Genomic DNA, 17,413 nt, shown 5'->3' with positions numbered 1-17,413 from the left:
TTTCTCATGACTGATTAAAGAGCTTAATAAATTAAAATAATATTCATTTTCTTTTTTTAAATGATCAAAAATCTCTTTATTAATAATATTTTTATTAATAGCATTATCAATTTATTGTAAAGTAATTATTTTAGTTTGAGTGAACATTTATCAATTTTATTATATAACCTCAATAAAAAAAAAACAATTAACAAAATAATTTTTATTTTATTACAAAATTGATAACTTACACACTCATTGTTCTATCAATTTTGTCATTAATTTGAATCTTTTGAGATTTAAATTCCTCAATACTATTATCTGATCTTTCCATCCAACAATTTAAAAAGATTAGTATTTTTTTCTGCAAAATAAAAAATTATTTTAGAATATTTTAATAAATACTTAAAATTAAACATTGTTTATAATAATTCTTTTAAATATACCTTATTTCAAATAACTCTATATTAAATTCGGACTTGGTTTTGTTGGCCATTGTGGTAATAATTTTAAAATCGTGGTTCTAGTGATATTTTAATTTACAAAGAAAACAAATTATTTCTAAACATTTAGTACAATATACTTATACGCGATTCTAAAACAAAATAATAACAATATATGTCATATAAAAATAGCTATTCTATATTAACCAAGTAAAATATATAAGTACCTAGGTACTTATAGTAAAAACTTACTTCAATACCATTGAGAGCAATTTTTTTTTTTAATTGATAAGTCATCATTAAGATAGATTGATGATCCTGATAATTACTCAGATGTATCTATAAACAAAAAAAAAAAAAAAACATATTTTAGATTAAAAAAAATATACATTACATATTTAACAATGAAATTTTAGATAACCATTGAATATAGCTTCGCAATATAAGCTATTGCAAGGGATGCAGATTTTGTTTGCTATTATATCGCTATTTTGTTTACAACATCTTTTAACCTGTGATTCATTTAGGTAATCACCCTTAGTTAGTATGCTGAAATCACACTGTATATCTAGGCTTTCATCAAATTTAAAAGCTTAAGTAATTTTAAAACCTTATAATATTATTTAATAAAACAAATTGAAGTGTACCTGACTCGGTTCTATTAGTTGCAATGCATCTTCACAAATAACATGAAGACAATTAAGGGTTTTTGAATTTTCCCTTATTTGTTATTTTTATAAATACATTATCTTATTGAACAAAGGTCAACCTAGCATTGTCTGAATTCATTATTTTAAACCTGAAATGCAAAATATTTCATCATCATAAGTTAAACTTTTTTTTATTTAATTTTTTATTCAAACCAACTATATTCTTGGTAAAAATTGTATGAGAATTTCATACCTACACCAATATTTGATTGTACTTATTAGAAGTATTGGATAGTTCATTATTTTTTTTTATGAATGTAATACAATACACAGTTTATATCTTGGAGTAAAAAAAATGAATGTTACATTATTTTTATTTAAGTAAATATGATTTTTATTAATATAAGTTTAATATATAGTTAAAACTTAAAATTATATATGGTTGATATGTCTCGAGCGAAAGTTTTTTGGAGGCTATACATTTTTGTAAATTATTTTTGTTTTTGTGTGTATATGCAATAAACTTCTTCACTTCACACAGAATCAAAAAAGAATCATACAATTGTATGATATATCATATAGTAATAAGTAAAAACGAAATCTATATTTATTTTTTTAAGTCTTTAGTCTTACGCCTTACTCATAAATTATAACTTAAAAAATAATATTTTAATAATAATCAATAATTGTTTTACGTAAAAATTCAATTTTTTCAGTTATGTATAAAAAATTTAACAATAGATTATTGAAAAAAAACTGGATTAGATAGATAAGTTAGATTAAATAGTAGTAAAGGTTAAATTATATAAATTTGAGCTTATACAAGTAATAATTCACATTAAGTGAATTAATAATAAATTAAAATTGCTTATTCGCTGTTATTTTTTTGGCTTGAATTCGATACTCTGGCTAGAATGTAAGATCACCAATCTTCCAGTTCTTTGACGTACTCAGATGATACATCTTTCCGTGTGTTGCAGGGTCGACCAGTTCTTCCGGGTTGCCCCGGAGACACTCAGTCCTTTTGTATAACCGCGAGGTTATCTCTTCCGGGCAGTAGCCCCGGATGACTCCGGGGGTACTGCCCGGGGCGCTGCCTCACCTCGGGCGCCATAATGAGTGACCGCCGCGGCCAGGGCCCGACGGATTATCGCCTGAGTCAAACCCCTTTTACTAAGGTGGTACTCCCACAACCACCACGAGTCCTTCCTCAAGTGTGCCTTTCCCGGTGCGGGCGAGCGCGAGTCCTCGGTGAGTGCACGCGGTCGTGCGCCTCGGGTCCAGCACCCCCGGAACGTCGAGGCACTATTAGCAAGCCGACTCGACGGGGCTTACTCCGAGTCCCGTGGTACAAGGTTTGAACCCGGCGTTCAGGCCCTCGCAACTGCCTTGTTCGCAAGCAGGTCGATCGGGGCACCGCTGTGTGTACCGCGACGACCCCCTTTTAGTGCGTACGGTTTTGCTCTTTATCGACAGATTGCCGTTTCTGCCGGTGCCTCTCTCGTATCAAGCCCCGAGCCGGCTGAATACGTGCACGTGCTTCGCCCGAAGGGTGGTCAGGCCCCTCTAGTTCGAACTTTTGGTCTAGGCAAGAATTTGTTCATAGAGAGTGAGGGCTCCCAATTCGCCCCGCGAGATGTCCCGTCCGTCCCGCCTCCGAAGAAGTCGGGCATTCAGTCCGTCCCGCGAGGTATCCCGTCCCTCGCTCCCGGCTAGGCGGGTCTTAGTGCGGAGGGCGTTCAACGATCCTGTGGGGGCACCGTCTTAGGGCCCTTGATCCGGCTATCGGGTCCCGCTTCGCCTGCCACTATCCGGTACTTCGCAGGCTTTCGCCACACCGCCATTGATGACAGCGACGGTCGTTCTGACTAGGCCCACTCGGACGATTTGTGCCCGCGTGGATAGGGGAGACTGTTCCCATGTCTCTGACAGTGCGTCGTGCCCTGCACGTACGCCTTCTAGCCACACGCCCGTCCGCTATGGTTTTAAAATTAGGGGTCCGGGTCGTGCCCGCGGGGTCGCCCTACATCTTTACGTTCTAGGACTTCCCAGGAGAAGTTTTTGAACGCAAGGAACATGGCCTCCGTGGAGTCCATGGTATCGCAGTCGCACGGCCAGTCCACACCTTCCGCTTGCACTGCGGCTGTGAGCTTGTTTCTTCCTGGCTATATGCTGGGCAATCGAATAGCACATGCTCCGCGTTTTCTTCTGGAAGACTGCATCGGCAACGTGCCTCGCCTCGGAGGTTGAAACGACAGAGCGACGAATTGAAATTCCCGTGTCCGGACACGAACTGCGAGGTGTAGTAGTCCGGAACGAACCACGGCCTCTTCAGTCTGCGCCGGACGTCCGGGAACCAAATCGCCGTCCGCCTACCTTTATCACTGGCGACCTATCTCTCCTGCCAGAGGCGTATGGTAGTGTCGTAATACTGTTTCGCCTTTCCAGCAACGTCTGACGCCGACTTGTTTCCTCTCCTCACGGCGCTCTTATCCCGTTCGATCATAGCCAGCCGAACTAGTTCTAAGTCGAGGGGAGGTACACCGGCCATGACCTGGAGCGCCATCGTCGACGTGGTCTTATACGCGCCCGTCATTGCCAGTAACGGGCGTCTTTGGGCGGTGTTTGACTGTGTACGGTGCCGGTACTGGGCCATGCAACGCTCGGCCCATACCGAGGCCACATACCCATACACAGTAAGAACACCGATTTGTACAGGATTCTTGTCGTCCTTTCTTTAAGGCCCCAGCTAGCCTTAGCCACAGATATTAGTCGACTGAATAGCGCTACCGAGGACGCGGCCTTTTACGCCAAATGGGAGCTAAACTACATTTGCGGGTCAAATGTGACCCCGAGATATTTCGCCTCCGGGGTCATTTTTACCTTATTCCCACCAAGCCGCAAGTCAAGGGGCTTACTTAGTTTGCCCTTGATCCACAAGGTCTGCGACTTGGCCGCCGAGAAGGTGAGTTTCCTGTCAGTGGCCCATCTCGACGCTATTTCTAGTAGCGCGTTCCGTGAGCTCCGGACGGTGTTTCCCGGAGATGAGTAACGCGAGATCGTCCGCGTACGCGGCTATCTCTGTCCCGGGGGGAAGATCGCTGGTCAAGAGCGGGTTGACCACGTACCTCCAGAGGTCGGGACCGAACTACGAGCCCTGCGGGCAACCCTTTGTTAGGGTCGTCGAGAGTGTCATGTCTCCAATCGCCAAGTGGGCCTTTCGGCCGTCCAGGTAGCTCTTTGTCAGGGCGATCAACCCAGAGCCGCATTTAACCTTTTCAAGATCTTTTATTAGTTGCGCCCACCAGAGACATGAAGTTCCAAATTTGGACAAAGTCCTTCACTCCGCAAGAAAGGTATAAGAGCCTAGACTCGTCCCCTTTCAGGCAGAGGCACCAGATACTTTTCGGGAAAAGTATCAGGCATCGTCATATGAGGACAGTTGTAAGGCCGTCCACCAGTCTCAGGAAAGGAGTTTTTTACGCCCCTCGCCTTAAACGTGGGTTTTCAAATGACTACCAGTTTGGTATCAAGATGTATCAAATCTCTCTACTGACCACTGGTAGGGCCGCGGAACTATCCAACCCGCTACTTAATATGGTTTAAGCAACCGCCAGGTGGTATACTCCCACCGGCAGAGTGGCTGTGTTCCCGGGAGAATACTCACCGTTAACCTTCGCCTGATCAGCATGCGATCAATAACCACTTTCGTCATTTACATGACTGCCACTACGAATCCGATCCCAGACGTCCACACCAGGTTTCCCCGATGCTTGGTTCCAGACGTCGTTCCCGTAGTACTTATTCCTAATTTAAATTAGGCGTCTAAAGTGCGATGTTTCGGCTAGACTTCCATCATGGCCTGAAGCTAGGTTGTTTTGCCTCCCTACTATTTACTTTTACAGATACTCGAGGGCTAGTGGTTGGCCCATAACGCCGCGCTCGCGGGTTACACGGTGGTCGTGGCCCCTCATTTTATTTTAAAATAGAGTGAGTACTCTATTCACCACGCTCCGCCTAGCGTCTACAGGCCCGAAGACCGTGCATCAAAACCACGCGCCCCAGGCGCACCTAGTGTGAACACGTAGGTCACTGGAGAGTAGAGCCAACAGAACTTGCCCCAAGGAGTAGTTTCCGCTGTCTCTTCTACCATCGCGCCGAACAACTCTGCACCTCGCATCCCAGATGCTAACTCAGTCCAGTCGGACGAGCCACGGCCGCCAGAATTGGCAGACATCACCCCGAAGGGTTTATTCACACCATTTCCCATGCCGTATCTTTTGCTACCACTACGCGTCCCAGACGCCCTCAGCTCTTGCGAGCGTGAGTCTACACCTCATCTAATGAGAGTCCAACTACATGACCGCGAACAGCCGACACCTCCGTCATGAATCCACGAAACTCTTTCCAAAGCTCCGGGGAATTCACAAGGACGCGCGGTGAACACGGCCACTGTAGGTCTCTCGACTCCACTAGGTCTATTAGTGCCCGTCTAGCGCCCGCCAGTGCATCGCACTCGAAAACGACGTGTTCCATCGTATCCGAGCTTCCGCACAGCTGACATTCGTCGGTCTCTGACTTAGAGAAGCGTAGGAGATAGGACCTAAATCCCCCATGTCCCGTTAGGAACTGGGATGACTCATGGTCCACCTCCACCCAGCTACACTTCAACCTTTCTTTCACGCATGGGAAGTAGCTATATGTGAGTCTACCCTTCTCACTAGCCTTCCACCGTGCATGCCATTCTGCAAGTCCTTCCTCCTCTACCCTATCCATGTGCTCCCTCCCGAGCCCTAACCTCCTACTCCTAGCCACACGGCCCCATTGTCTAGCAGCCAGGTCCAAAGGGAGAACTCCCGCCAGCACAGGCAGAGCATCCGTACTCGTGGTACGGTATGCCCCCGTTACCGCCAAAAGCGCACCCCTCTGAGCTCCTAACAGCAGACGTTTCATCATCCGATCGCCGACGGTTTCACCCCACACCGCAGCCCCGTAGAGCAGTCTCGGCACAAATACACCTAAGTATAATCTGCGCGTCGTCCGCCCACTAAGGCCCCAGGTTGAGGCTACTATACGCCGGATCCTCTGAAACATTGGTGCCGCTTTCCCCGCTACTCGTTTCACGTGGTTCCTAAAACTCCACCTATCGTCCAAGGTAACTCCGAGATAAACCATCTCTGTTACCTCCGCTATTCTCTTCCCGTCCATCCTAACTGTGTAGGGTGGAGTCAGTCTTCCCTTCAGACACATGACTTTCGTCTTTGTGGCCGAGAAGGTCAACTTCATACCACCCGCCCAGGAACCTGCTCTTTTCAGTTTGGACTCTGTCTTTTGGATCACCTCTGATCTCGTCTTCCCAGCTATCATCAGCAACGCGTCATCCGCGTAACCAATAGATAGTTCTCCTTCTGATTCGTCAAGACTCAGTAAAGAATCCATCAAAATGTTCCAGAGTTCCGGTCCGAACTGAGATCCTTGAGGACAACCCTTGGACAGCCTAACTTGGCTTCTCCTCGTCGGCACAGTGATACTGGCGTATCTGCCCCCTAAATAGTCCCGTGTCAGCTCACACAATCTCTCCGTGGCTCCCAACCTTTTCAAGTGATACAATATCGCCGGCCACCTGGCATTATCGAACGCCCCAGAAATGTCCAAGAACACCCCGAGAACGTACTTCTCTGCCCGTCTTTCGGTCCATTCCCTCATTCTCAATATTGCATCGGTTGTTGATCTGTACGCTCTAAAGCCGTATTGATTATCGTTCATACTCAGACCAATCTTTTCCCTCAGTCTCACGCATATTAGATACTCCAGTGCCTTTGACAGCACCGGAAGTAAGCTAATCGGGCGATATGACTTTGGGTCAGATCTATCCTTGTCACGATTTTTCAATAATGGTACCACCACCGCATTCTTCCACCCTTTCGGAAATCGGGCCCTTCTCCAACACTCGTTGAAAAGAGTGGTCACTATTTCCTCCATCACTGGGAACGCCACTCTAAGGATTCTGGCTGTTAGACCATCCTCCCCAGGGGCTTTGTCCCGTCCCATGCGCCATATCGCCCTTCTCACCTCCTCCTGAGAAAATTCCTCACAGTCGTTGCTCTCACTTTCTCCACACCAGGCCGTTTCTTCAGTGTCCCCTAGTTGCACACCCGTCTCCTCACGAAGCCGTTTGTGTTCCTCGGTTTCACCGTCGATCGTGTCCGGGGGAATTAAGGTGTTGAGTAGTACGTCCAAAGTTTCGACCAGGCCCACCGTGCATCCACCCCCCTCCTTACGGAGAGTCGCAAGCACACCCCGTGAGTCGGTGTTCGCTCCTTCTTTACACCACCGGTAGGCGGACCCCCATGGTCTCTCATTACCCTCCTCGGTAGTAAATTTCCTCCAGGTCCTTGTCTGCTCTTTTCTCCTCCCTGCTGTGTACTTATTTCTCTCTCTCCGGTAGATCTCTTCCAATGCGGCTGTCCTTTCCTCGCTTCCTTCAGCACGAGACTTACACAGTTTCCGTCTTATCCGCTTGACAGTCCGCCTCTGGGTCTCAAGTTCCTCCGTGAACCACGTCGGCATCTTTAGTCCATGAGGCCTTGTCATCGGCATCGACTTCTTACATGCTTCGGTCAAGGCCGAAGTTAGGAAATCCGCTTTGGAGTGTATATCCCTCTCTAGTCAGCATGATTGACCGTCAAACAGTCCCTCATCGAGCCTTTGGCGAAAAACATTCCAGTCGGCTTTCCGGACATTGAACCTTTTACGTTCCCATGCGTCTTTTTTCCCATCCTCGTTTACGTCGTAGCAGAACGTGATCAGTCGATGATCGCTAGTAACCGCATTCGGCACCACCTTCCACTCGTGAACATCCACGGCAGCACTCACCGACGCAAGCGTCAGATCAAGTATTGCCGATCCCATCCCCGACTGAAACGTAGGCGTCGTCCCCGTGTTACAGCAGATAATGTTTCCCGACATGATCATGTCCTCTACCTTCTCCCCTTTCGCGTCTGTATGTGTGTCATTCCAAAGTGTTGATCTGGCGTTGACATCACCCCCAATGAACCAGCTCGCACCCTCCAATTTTCGGACGACTTCTTTCAGTCTTTCGACATGGATTTCGGTCGGTTCCGAGAACTGGAAGTACGCACTGCCCACGTAGAAGTTTTGATCCCCGCTTCGAATCTCCACAATCACCAAATGAGCCCCGCTAAACTGCGTCATCAGTGTTACCCCCAGATTTGGGTTCACAACTAATACCGCCGCCGCTGGTTTCACACCTGGTGAGGAGCCGGTTATTAACCGCAGTGGTGATTTGCCAAGATTTGCAAACGTCCCAGCTCCGGTTACATACGGCTCCTGGATCAACACAACATCCAGACCCCTTCTCCCTACCTCGGACAGCAGGTCATCTGTTGCCAGTTTCCCCCGTCCTAGGTTTACCTGTCCTACTCTCACAATGCCCATCTAAATTTCCGGGCTTCCCGCCGGAAATTTACCTCCCACGTATGACACTTTGAGGTGTCACCCGAGACGTGACCACTCTCCCAACCACTAGCGGCGCAACAAGCACACCGTATCGCGGCCGGACGAGCAATACAGCACGCAGCGTGATGCGAGCCAGCACACCGCCCGCAGACCACCACCGAAGCCTTGCAGGACGCACCAATGTGTCCATATCGCTGGCACTTATGGCACGCAATACTTTAACACTGGGGCCCACCCGACATCGGGACAGCCCAACGAACAACGTTTGGCCCACAATCTCGCCAGCAACCTCGGGCGTGACCTCAAACTCCACGTCACGTCCCCTACTCGTAACCCTGTTGTTCCTAGGAATCAGTTCGAGGTTGTTACTCCAGCCCATCCCCAGATTTACAGAACTAAAGTTCTGCTTTTCCAGTTGAAAGGCTATTTCACTATCCTTGACCTCAATTCCTACCCCGAATATTTTAACTCGAGGGTTTCTCTCGCCCGCCCGACGGAGGTCGAGCGAAGCGTTTTGGAGCAGCTTCCGACTCTCCTCATCATTCGGCTCCACGTACAATTTTTCCGCCCCGACCTTTTTCACTTTTTTAAACTTTGGGTTGTGCATCCCCGTCCTTACCGCCTCCCAGAGAGTCTATATCAGATCTGCCTCGGTTGCCTCTGGGACAACTTTTGGTTTCTCCGAACCAGCCTCTCCTTTCCGCGGCAAGTTGATGATAAACGCCCCGCCGCCTTTCTCTCTGACCTTTTTCGTTTCCTCCAGGAGTATTCTAACATCCTTTGGGACGGCCCTCTTCACTTTTTTTTACCTTCCTCTTGACTGTCGTCAAAGCGCCTTGCTTCTGTGCCCCAGACTTTTCAAGGAGGGGTCGTACCGGGTTTTTCTCCCGTTTTCGCCCTTCTGTCACCGACGCCTTCTGTACTTGGCTCCTTTTCTTGGGTTGTTTTTCAACAACCTTTCGAACCGGAGCCTTTCCAGTCGGCCTGGCGACAGTCACCTCATTCGAGGTTGATGCCTTGGGGTCCATTATAGCCTCAGGCCTAGGACCCTTTTCCAACTCCGACTCCACACTCTTCTCCTTCTCCTTCCTTCTTTTCGACTTCCTTTCACTTTTCTTCTTCCTCTTTAGCGCTTTCCTCTCTTTTATTACCTCGGCATGAATGTCGGTAACAGCTTTCTCAAAGTCGTCTCTGATCAGGGTGTCCATTGGCGATGATGTCATCTCCGCAGGTACACTCCTCTCTTCGACTCCTTCTACTGGAGTTGCTCCCTTCACCAGCTCGGAACGCCTCAGGTGTCGCGCCTCCAGAAGTCTCCCCTGCATTATCATTTGTGCGTAAACGAGTTCGTCTACGACACCCATGATTTTTGCACGGGTCTTCATGAAGCTCTCCTCCCTGGCCTTCGTCATAGCTGACTTCTCCAGTCTCATCGTAACGACAAGACGGAGAAGCTCATCAGACAGCTCCCTCCCACGGCGTCCCAAATTGCAGGTATAATCCCGCAATTCGGTGGTGTCCGTTATAGACCCCGCGCCGTAAGTGAAGCTTTCTATGCCCTCACCGTCATCTCCCCTGAATCTCTTCTTGCAGTTAGTAGGAGTTTCCTCCTCATTAACTGCAATAGAAGACTCCTCTCTTCTTTCTTCCAACTGTCCTTTTTGTTCCTTTGCCATATCTTCATTATCTTTGTTTATCCTTTTTTTAGTTTCCATAATTGTTCCCACGAGTGGGGGACGATCTATAAAGTCCGTTATGTCACTGCGCCCCTCTGACATAATAAGGGATTCTACCCAGCCCTTCCCAGGGGGCTGTGGGATCTCTATAGACACGGTTTATTTACCTCCTCCGTGCCAACCTATTCTCATAGCTAAATACCTGAGCTTAGGAGGTTACTGAGATGTTCAATTAAGAACACCTCTTGCCCTTTCCGCAAGGCAGATCCGATGAAGGACCCTTCGGTTTTCCAACACATTTAACACTTTGCAGTGTAGTGCTGGGCCGAACGCGTCTATACCAACTACCCAAAGTCAGCATCGCTTTTGACCCCAATTAAATCAATAACCGGGGTCAACCCCCTCCTACCTAGATTTTAATCCGACAGGAGGTTCACTGACTTTCCCGTCTAATAAAAGAGAGGTAAAGTCACCCGAAAAAGCCTCAGCATTTATCGGTATTTTTCCATGGAAGGCCTTTCTAGTTGCAAGCGGCTTTCCTGGTCGATATAATCGTGTCAGCAAAAATATCGAACCTGGGGCAACCAAATTAAGGTCACTTCCAGTTCACGCTTCATAGAAGCCTCGGTAGAAGACTTTATTCTTCTCCGATCTAATGCCTTACAGGCCCGTCTTCAGGATAGAGGACGTTGCTATGGGCTCTACGGATCTTATCCGAGGCCATCCTCGGTATGTATTTCATACCGATATAATCCGTCGAATGGTTTCCTATTTATTCTAGGAGAGACTCAAGAGTCTTCCCGGGTTGGTTCTAAGCAGCGGTTTCATTCCGAGCCCGTCCCGCCATTTCCGGATAGGCAACGGTGCGAGCCGAATGTCCACGCACTAATCCCGGGTAAGTCATGTCATACCACAAGATTATGGCCGCCCGAATGTCCACATACGGGCCAAATCAGAGGGGACCTGACCAGGTCAAAGCCCCATAATTCGGTGCGTAGTGAATATCGTTTCGCCGACAGAGAGAAAAACCCGACGTAACACCCAAAGGGCATTCCGCCGGGAAAGTTCCCTGTCTGCGCAGACAAGCGACCGCGCACTCTATCGCCGCTCCGGAAGCGGCGATAGACTACGAACCAACCCGAAACACACGTCTGCGTTCGAGCCGATCAGGACCGCCGCGACAGCCGCTAGGGCTGCCGCGAGGATCCATTTCAAGTCACAACATTTGCCATCATCGATCAAAATAGAACGAATATTAATTATCTTCTTCGCGGGGGCACCTGGCTGACACCAGAGAACCCCCGTTATTGAGACAAGCATATATCATAACATTTAACGTCAGGGGCAACTGCCTAGACGCATGACGATCACCATGGCAAGCCACGGCGATAATCGACGGTTGGATTGATTTGGCATTAGCCGGTCATAGAGACCGTTGATACCTACCGCTACGAAGAAGCTCCAAATCATGGGCATAAGACCGGCTTCCAAACCGGAATTACGGCAAAATCCACATAACTCATAAGTCGTGACCCAACCCAGACGCCACCGCGGATGGCGTCATGGGCGGACACTAGTTGGGCCTACCGCGCATGATCCTTGCAAAAATCACACGAAGTAGGTACCCAACCAATACCCCAACTCGGTACCACGGTAAACATGGCAGCGAGAGAGGCCAATAACCGGATCGGACGGATGCGCGCCCGTACCCGGCACGCCGAATACAGGACGGACACGCGACCGAGCTAGAGTTAATCATGTGATACCAATGCCCCGTATTTCTCGAACGCGAGACTCACTCGCCGTTCAGAAGGAAGAATTCTGGACGCGGCGGAATCAAGCCGACGCCACGCTGGTCTTGTGTGCAGACGCGAAATCGCCCTGGGCCATCACCACGCTACCACCCTTGGCTGTGGTTTCGCTAGGCGGATCAAAGGACCAATTGGAATCCGATATCCATCGTGGAAAATTGAAGAAATGTCTAGAGCATTAGAACAATTGAAAATCCACATACCTTGTGAATTTGCTAAAAAACCTAGAACACTACTTGAAGTGAGTCGTTGGAAAGCAACTGAATTTAGAATGTTTTTACTCTATATTGGTACAATTGTAACTAAACCTGTTTTACAAAATGAACAATGGAAACATTTTTTTAGTCTAAGTGTGTCAATGATAATTTTATTGAGTCCTGATTGTGGAAATTATATTAACCTTTCTCGTATACTATAAGGCCTGGTGCACACTTGCGTTATTTTGACGCGCGGCAACGCTGCGGCACCGCGGCGAAGCCGCCGTATTCAATGCACACCTAGCGTCAAATAACGCCTTACATACGTGGGTCAGTACGACGCGCAACGTTGAAACGCCTAGTATCACTGAGTTTATTTTCTTTAGTTTTTCACTAGTATTTTCAGCATGAATTCGACACAAGCGATGGAAATTTATAAAAGAAAACGTATAATTTTTGCGTACCTTGTGTACAAAAAATATGTTTTGAAAAATAAAAGGCGTTATTGGGTACACCCATTTACTGATTCAAGACTTGCGAAAGGTATATTTTATACGTCTTTTGAAAATTTACGTGAAAGCCCGGATAAATTTTTTAACTACTTTCGAATGAGTATAAAATCTTTTGACGAGCTTGCCGTTAAAATTTCGACGAAGATTAAGTCTACAGATACGCATTTGAGATTGTCTATACCTCCACTGGAAATGTTAGCTGTTACTTTGAGGTAAGTACATTTTGAAAATTCTGTTTATAATTTTTACTTTAAGACGGATAATTTAATAATATATTAATAGTCAATTAAATTAGACATCACAGTATAAAATAAATATAACGGATAAAATTGTATGTATAAACAGTGTAATGTTTTTGAAAATATTTAATAATTTCTTAAATACCTACCGTATTAATATATCCAATATCCATGAATACATTAAGTAGAAACTAGATACAAAAAAAATAGTAATAAATTCGAACACAATTTTAAAATTCATACAAAACATTATTATCGAATAACTTAAGTTCCATCCCTGAAAATGTCGATACTGTCTTCTTCGCTGTATGCCTGATTGTCCATAGTTGTGGAAGACGAGGCTGATGGAGATATTATGTTAAAATTCATGCTCGGACTTTGTGGTTGAGGTAATGAAGTAGTTAGACGTGTTTGAGATATGGGAACTTGATGACGGTTTAAGTAATTGGAATGGTGAGGTGAAGGATAGAAAGGACCGGATACATGTGTAGGTGTATAGTGTGGAAAGTTAGGAGAATGTTCATAATTTTGTATAGCTGGTGGATTCCTCATTCGCTGTATGATTTTCATAACTTCACAACGGAATTCAAGCTTTTGATCTTCGGTGAAATTACTGATAGATGGTAGGACACTTTCAAAAAATGATCTGTCTGGATTGGTTTCTGAAACGGGTGGTACAATCGGAGAAGGAATTGGTGCATTCATAAAATCAATTAAAGTAGTCTCGAAGTCATGTTTGCGTTTTTTGGTTAAGTTTTGGGTATAGATAGGAGGAGTTTCAGACTCTTTTTGTTGTGATGTTATTTGTTCAGACTCACTCAATTCTTCTTGTTCTCCACCTAAACTGGACTGCGTTTCTGTTGTAGCACCAGCAGTTTGCAAAAACGATAGCTGTCGAGCATAAACATACCGTTTACCTACCTCAGCAGCTTGTCCAGATTTTAATTTTTTTTTTTCACTTTTTGTGTAGGTGTCCTTGATATTCTTCCACTTTTGTATAAATTTATTGCCTAAAATAGAGAAAATGTTCAGAATCTAAAATATAACATGTACTATGATTTTTTCTTTATCCAACTAAGTATTATTATTTTTTCATTACATATTATTATTTTATTGTTATGTGATTTTTCTAATAATAATAAACTAAAACACTTTTGTATGCTTTTAAACTTTTTCATAGATATTTGGGAAGTGGATGTGATCAGATCGATCTACATCTGACATACAGGATTGGTCATACAACAATTGGAAAGATATTGAGAAAAGTCTGTAGTGCTATTTGGGAAGTCTTACGTGAAGAGTGCTTTCCTGAGTTGACAACGGCCCGATGGAAAAAAATATCTGAAGATTTTCAAAAATACAGTCAATACCCTAATTGTCTCGGGGCGATAGATGGGAAACATGTGCGGATCAGAAAACCAAAAATGAGTGGTTCTCTGTTTTATAATTATAAAAATTTTTTTTCAATTGTGCTTCTAGCAATTGTTGATGCGAATTATAAGTTTATATATATTGATGTTGGTGCTTTTGGGAAAGAGTCAGATAGTTCTATTTTTGAAAGAACTCCTTTCTATAAAAAACTCAAGAATAATGAATTAAACATTCCTAGGAGTCAGCCTCTTCCAGGTACAGTTGGTCCAAATATGCCATACACGTTTATAGGCGATGAGGCATTTTCTCTATCACCAGATATAATGAGACCTTTTAGTGGTAAAGTTTTATCAGACACAAAGCGAATATTTAACTATAGATTATCCCGAGCCCGGAGAAACGTTGAATGTGCTTTTGGAATACTTTCAAATAAATGGAAAATGTTTAATAAACCTATCAATGGAAATTTGGATTTATCTATACTTTTGGTAAAGACTTGCTGTGCCCTCCATAATTTTGTAAGGACTAGAGATGGATTCAACGTTGAAGATGTAATGACTATAGATTGACTCATTGAAATCGAACGAGATCTCTCAAGACCACCCAACCAATCAATTCAAATAAGAAACAAGTTGGCAGATTATTTTGTATCTGATGTAGGTAGCGTTCCATGGCAAACAAATTATATTTAAGTAATATTACGTTATTATTATGTTTTATTAATATTTTTTTTAATGCTTTCACAACCTGTCCTATGTGAATCGATTTTTTTTTTTGATTTTGTATACATTTACTTTATAAATAGTGTCAAGTAAAGCTAATATAATATATCATATTATAAATATAAACTGAAAAATTAATTTCAAATTTACTTACAAATTTCCTTTTTGTCTCTATCGTCCTTCTCGTCAAATCCATCACAAAAAACTCGACAAATATTTATCCACGCACCTCGTTTTTTCTTCCGGTCATGATAAGTTTCGACAGCGACATTCCATATCTCAGGATAGTTTTTAACCTCACCAATAAATAGTTCAATGTCCACTTCTTCTTGAATTCCTGCCATGGTGCGTAATGCGTAATGCGATTTACGAATTAAAAAACACGTAAAAAAAAAAATAAAATAAACGTGTTTGGCGTCAAAATAACGCAAGTGTACACTGACCAATATGATACAATGTACTGGGCGACCGCAAGTGACGGCGCGGTGACGCTGCGGTGCGATAAAACTTGCGACAACAATTTTGTCGCAGACGGACGCGCGACACCGCAGCGTTGCCGCTGTGATGTGTGCAGTACGCAATTAGATTGTGGGTTTTCCACGCCGCGATTGCGGTGCCGCAGCGTTGCCGCGCGTCAAAATAACGCAAGTGTGCACCAGGCCTAAGATAATTTTGTTAAAAATTTTGAAAAAATTTATGGCCGTCATCTTATCTCGCACAATATTCATGGTCTAACACATATTAGTGAAGATTATGACCGATTTGGACCGTTGGATAATTGTTCAGCATTTCCATTTGAGAATTACATGTGCTCATTAAAAAAAATGCTGAGAAACCAAACAAGCCTTTAGAACAAGTTGTAAATAGATATAAAGAAATTTGTGAAATGAAGTCTACTATAAAACAAAATAACTCTTCGTACCGGTTGGCTGGATTGCACAAACGAGGTCCTGTTTTAGAGTATATCAAGAGGAGATCAATTTAGTACCATAATATTAGAAACAATGAGTATTAAAACTCGTATTGAAGCTGATTCATACCTTTTTACTCATGATCATAATATTATAAAAGGTGCAAACATAATTCAAAACAATGATACTGAAGAAATTATTTTAATATGTAAACAATTTGAAAACAAACAACCATTATTCATTAAACCTATTAAATCAACATGTTTAAATATTTATATTGTTAAACATTTATCTGATAATTATGTAACATATACCATAAATAATATAAAAAATAAAATGATAGTTTTACCTTTTAATAATAATTTTTTAGCATTACCATTAATTCATTCTACAAAAAATTGTTTAGTATAATATTTCATAATGTTTAACTAATAGGCTTAAATTGTATTGTATTAAGAAATACCTACAAACTTTTAGTAATTTATATTTTATATTTGTCTTAGTTGTATACAAATCATTATATGATTATAATGACCTATGATATAACCTATGTACATATATTATGTTGTTTTGTTTAAATAAACTGAAGTGTCCAACAATGAGTTTATATTTTATTTTGTTTTTAGCCTTTCAGGACCAAATTGTCTAGTTATTATACAATGTGATGTATAGTGGTTTTTGAGGATGATAATTCGGTTGAAGCTGTACCTTCATATTGGTACAAAAACCAAAAATGTGCTTGGCCAAGAAAAAATGCAAAAAGAATGATAGAACGCAAGGTTAACCTATTTTTGGTTATCAAGTTATTTCACTGAAAGTTATACATTTATAATTATTATTTGATTATTTAAACTGAGAATTACGTTCGTATTGGATACATTTGCATTGAATTCTGATTTTTTTTGTTTTATTTTGATATTTCGATTATTTATAATACAAAAATGGCTAGTCATAGTGACAAATTGGATATGTTATTAGTTTTTAATGAGTGCCATCGAAATTCTCGCCAAGCCGCACAATTATACGCTGAAAGATATCCCAATAGATATCAACCAGCGCATAATTATTTTTTAAGGCTCGAAAACCAGATCCGAACTTATGGTTCATTTGGAAATAGAAGTAATCGTCGTCAAATACCACAAGCACAGGCTGAAGTTAACGAAGAAACTGAAATACAAGTATTGGCGTATGTTCAAATTAACCCACGATCATCCATACGTCTTCCCAGATAGCAAAAATATTTTAATAGAATGTTTTTTGAATGTTATATATTTAATTATAATGTTCCAATAAGATTTTAAACGGATTAAAGTAATGTAATTTTAATATTCTGGGAATGTTCTATTGTTTTTATTTGGCCACTTTATTTCGGATTTTAGAAATATTTCATAGGTAATATTGTTGGAATATTGTTAAAATCATA

The 17,413-nt window shown here is 43.1% G+C and overlaps 1 protein-coding gene across 1 annotated transcript; it reads right to left on the bottom strand.

The window, feature by feature from the left end:
- Positions 1-13,250: 13,250 nt before the first annotated feature.
- LOC112591529 lies at positions 13,251-13,691 on the bottom strand. Its single transcript, XM_025335373.1, has one exon. It carries the CDS (start codon positions 13,689-13,691, stop codon positions 13,251-13,253), a length of 441 nt encoding a protein of 146 aa, XP_025191158.1.
- Between the last annotated feature and the right edge of the window lie 3,722 nt (positions 13,692-17,413).

Source organism: Melanaphis sacchari, unplaced genomic scaffold (assembly GCF_002803265.2).
Source record: "Melanaphis sacchari strain LSU unplaced genomic scaffold, SCAv2.0 Contig136_pilon_pilon, whole genome shotgun sequence".
In the NCBI taxonomy this organism is placed as follows: domain Eukaryota; kingdom Metazoa; phylum Arthropoda; class Insecta; order Hemiptera; family Aphididae; genus Melanaphis; species Melanaphis sacchari.
Note: the sequence above shows the minus strand (reverse complement) of the source record. Positions and strands in the feature narration are given on the sequence as shown.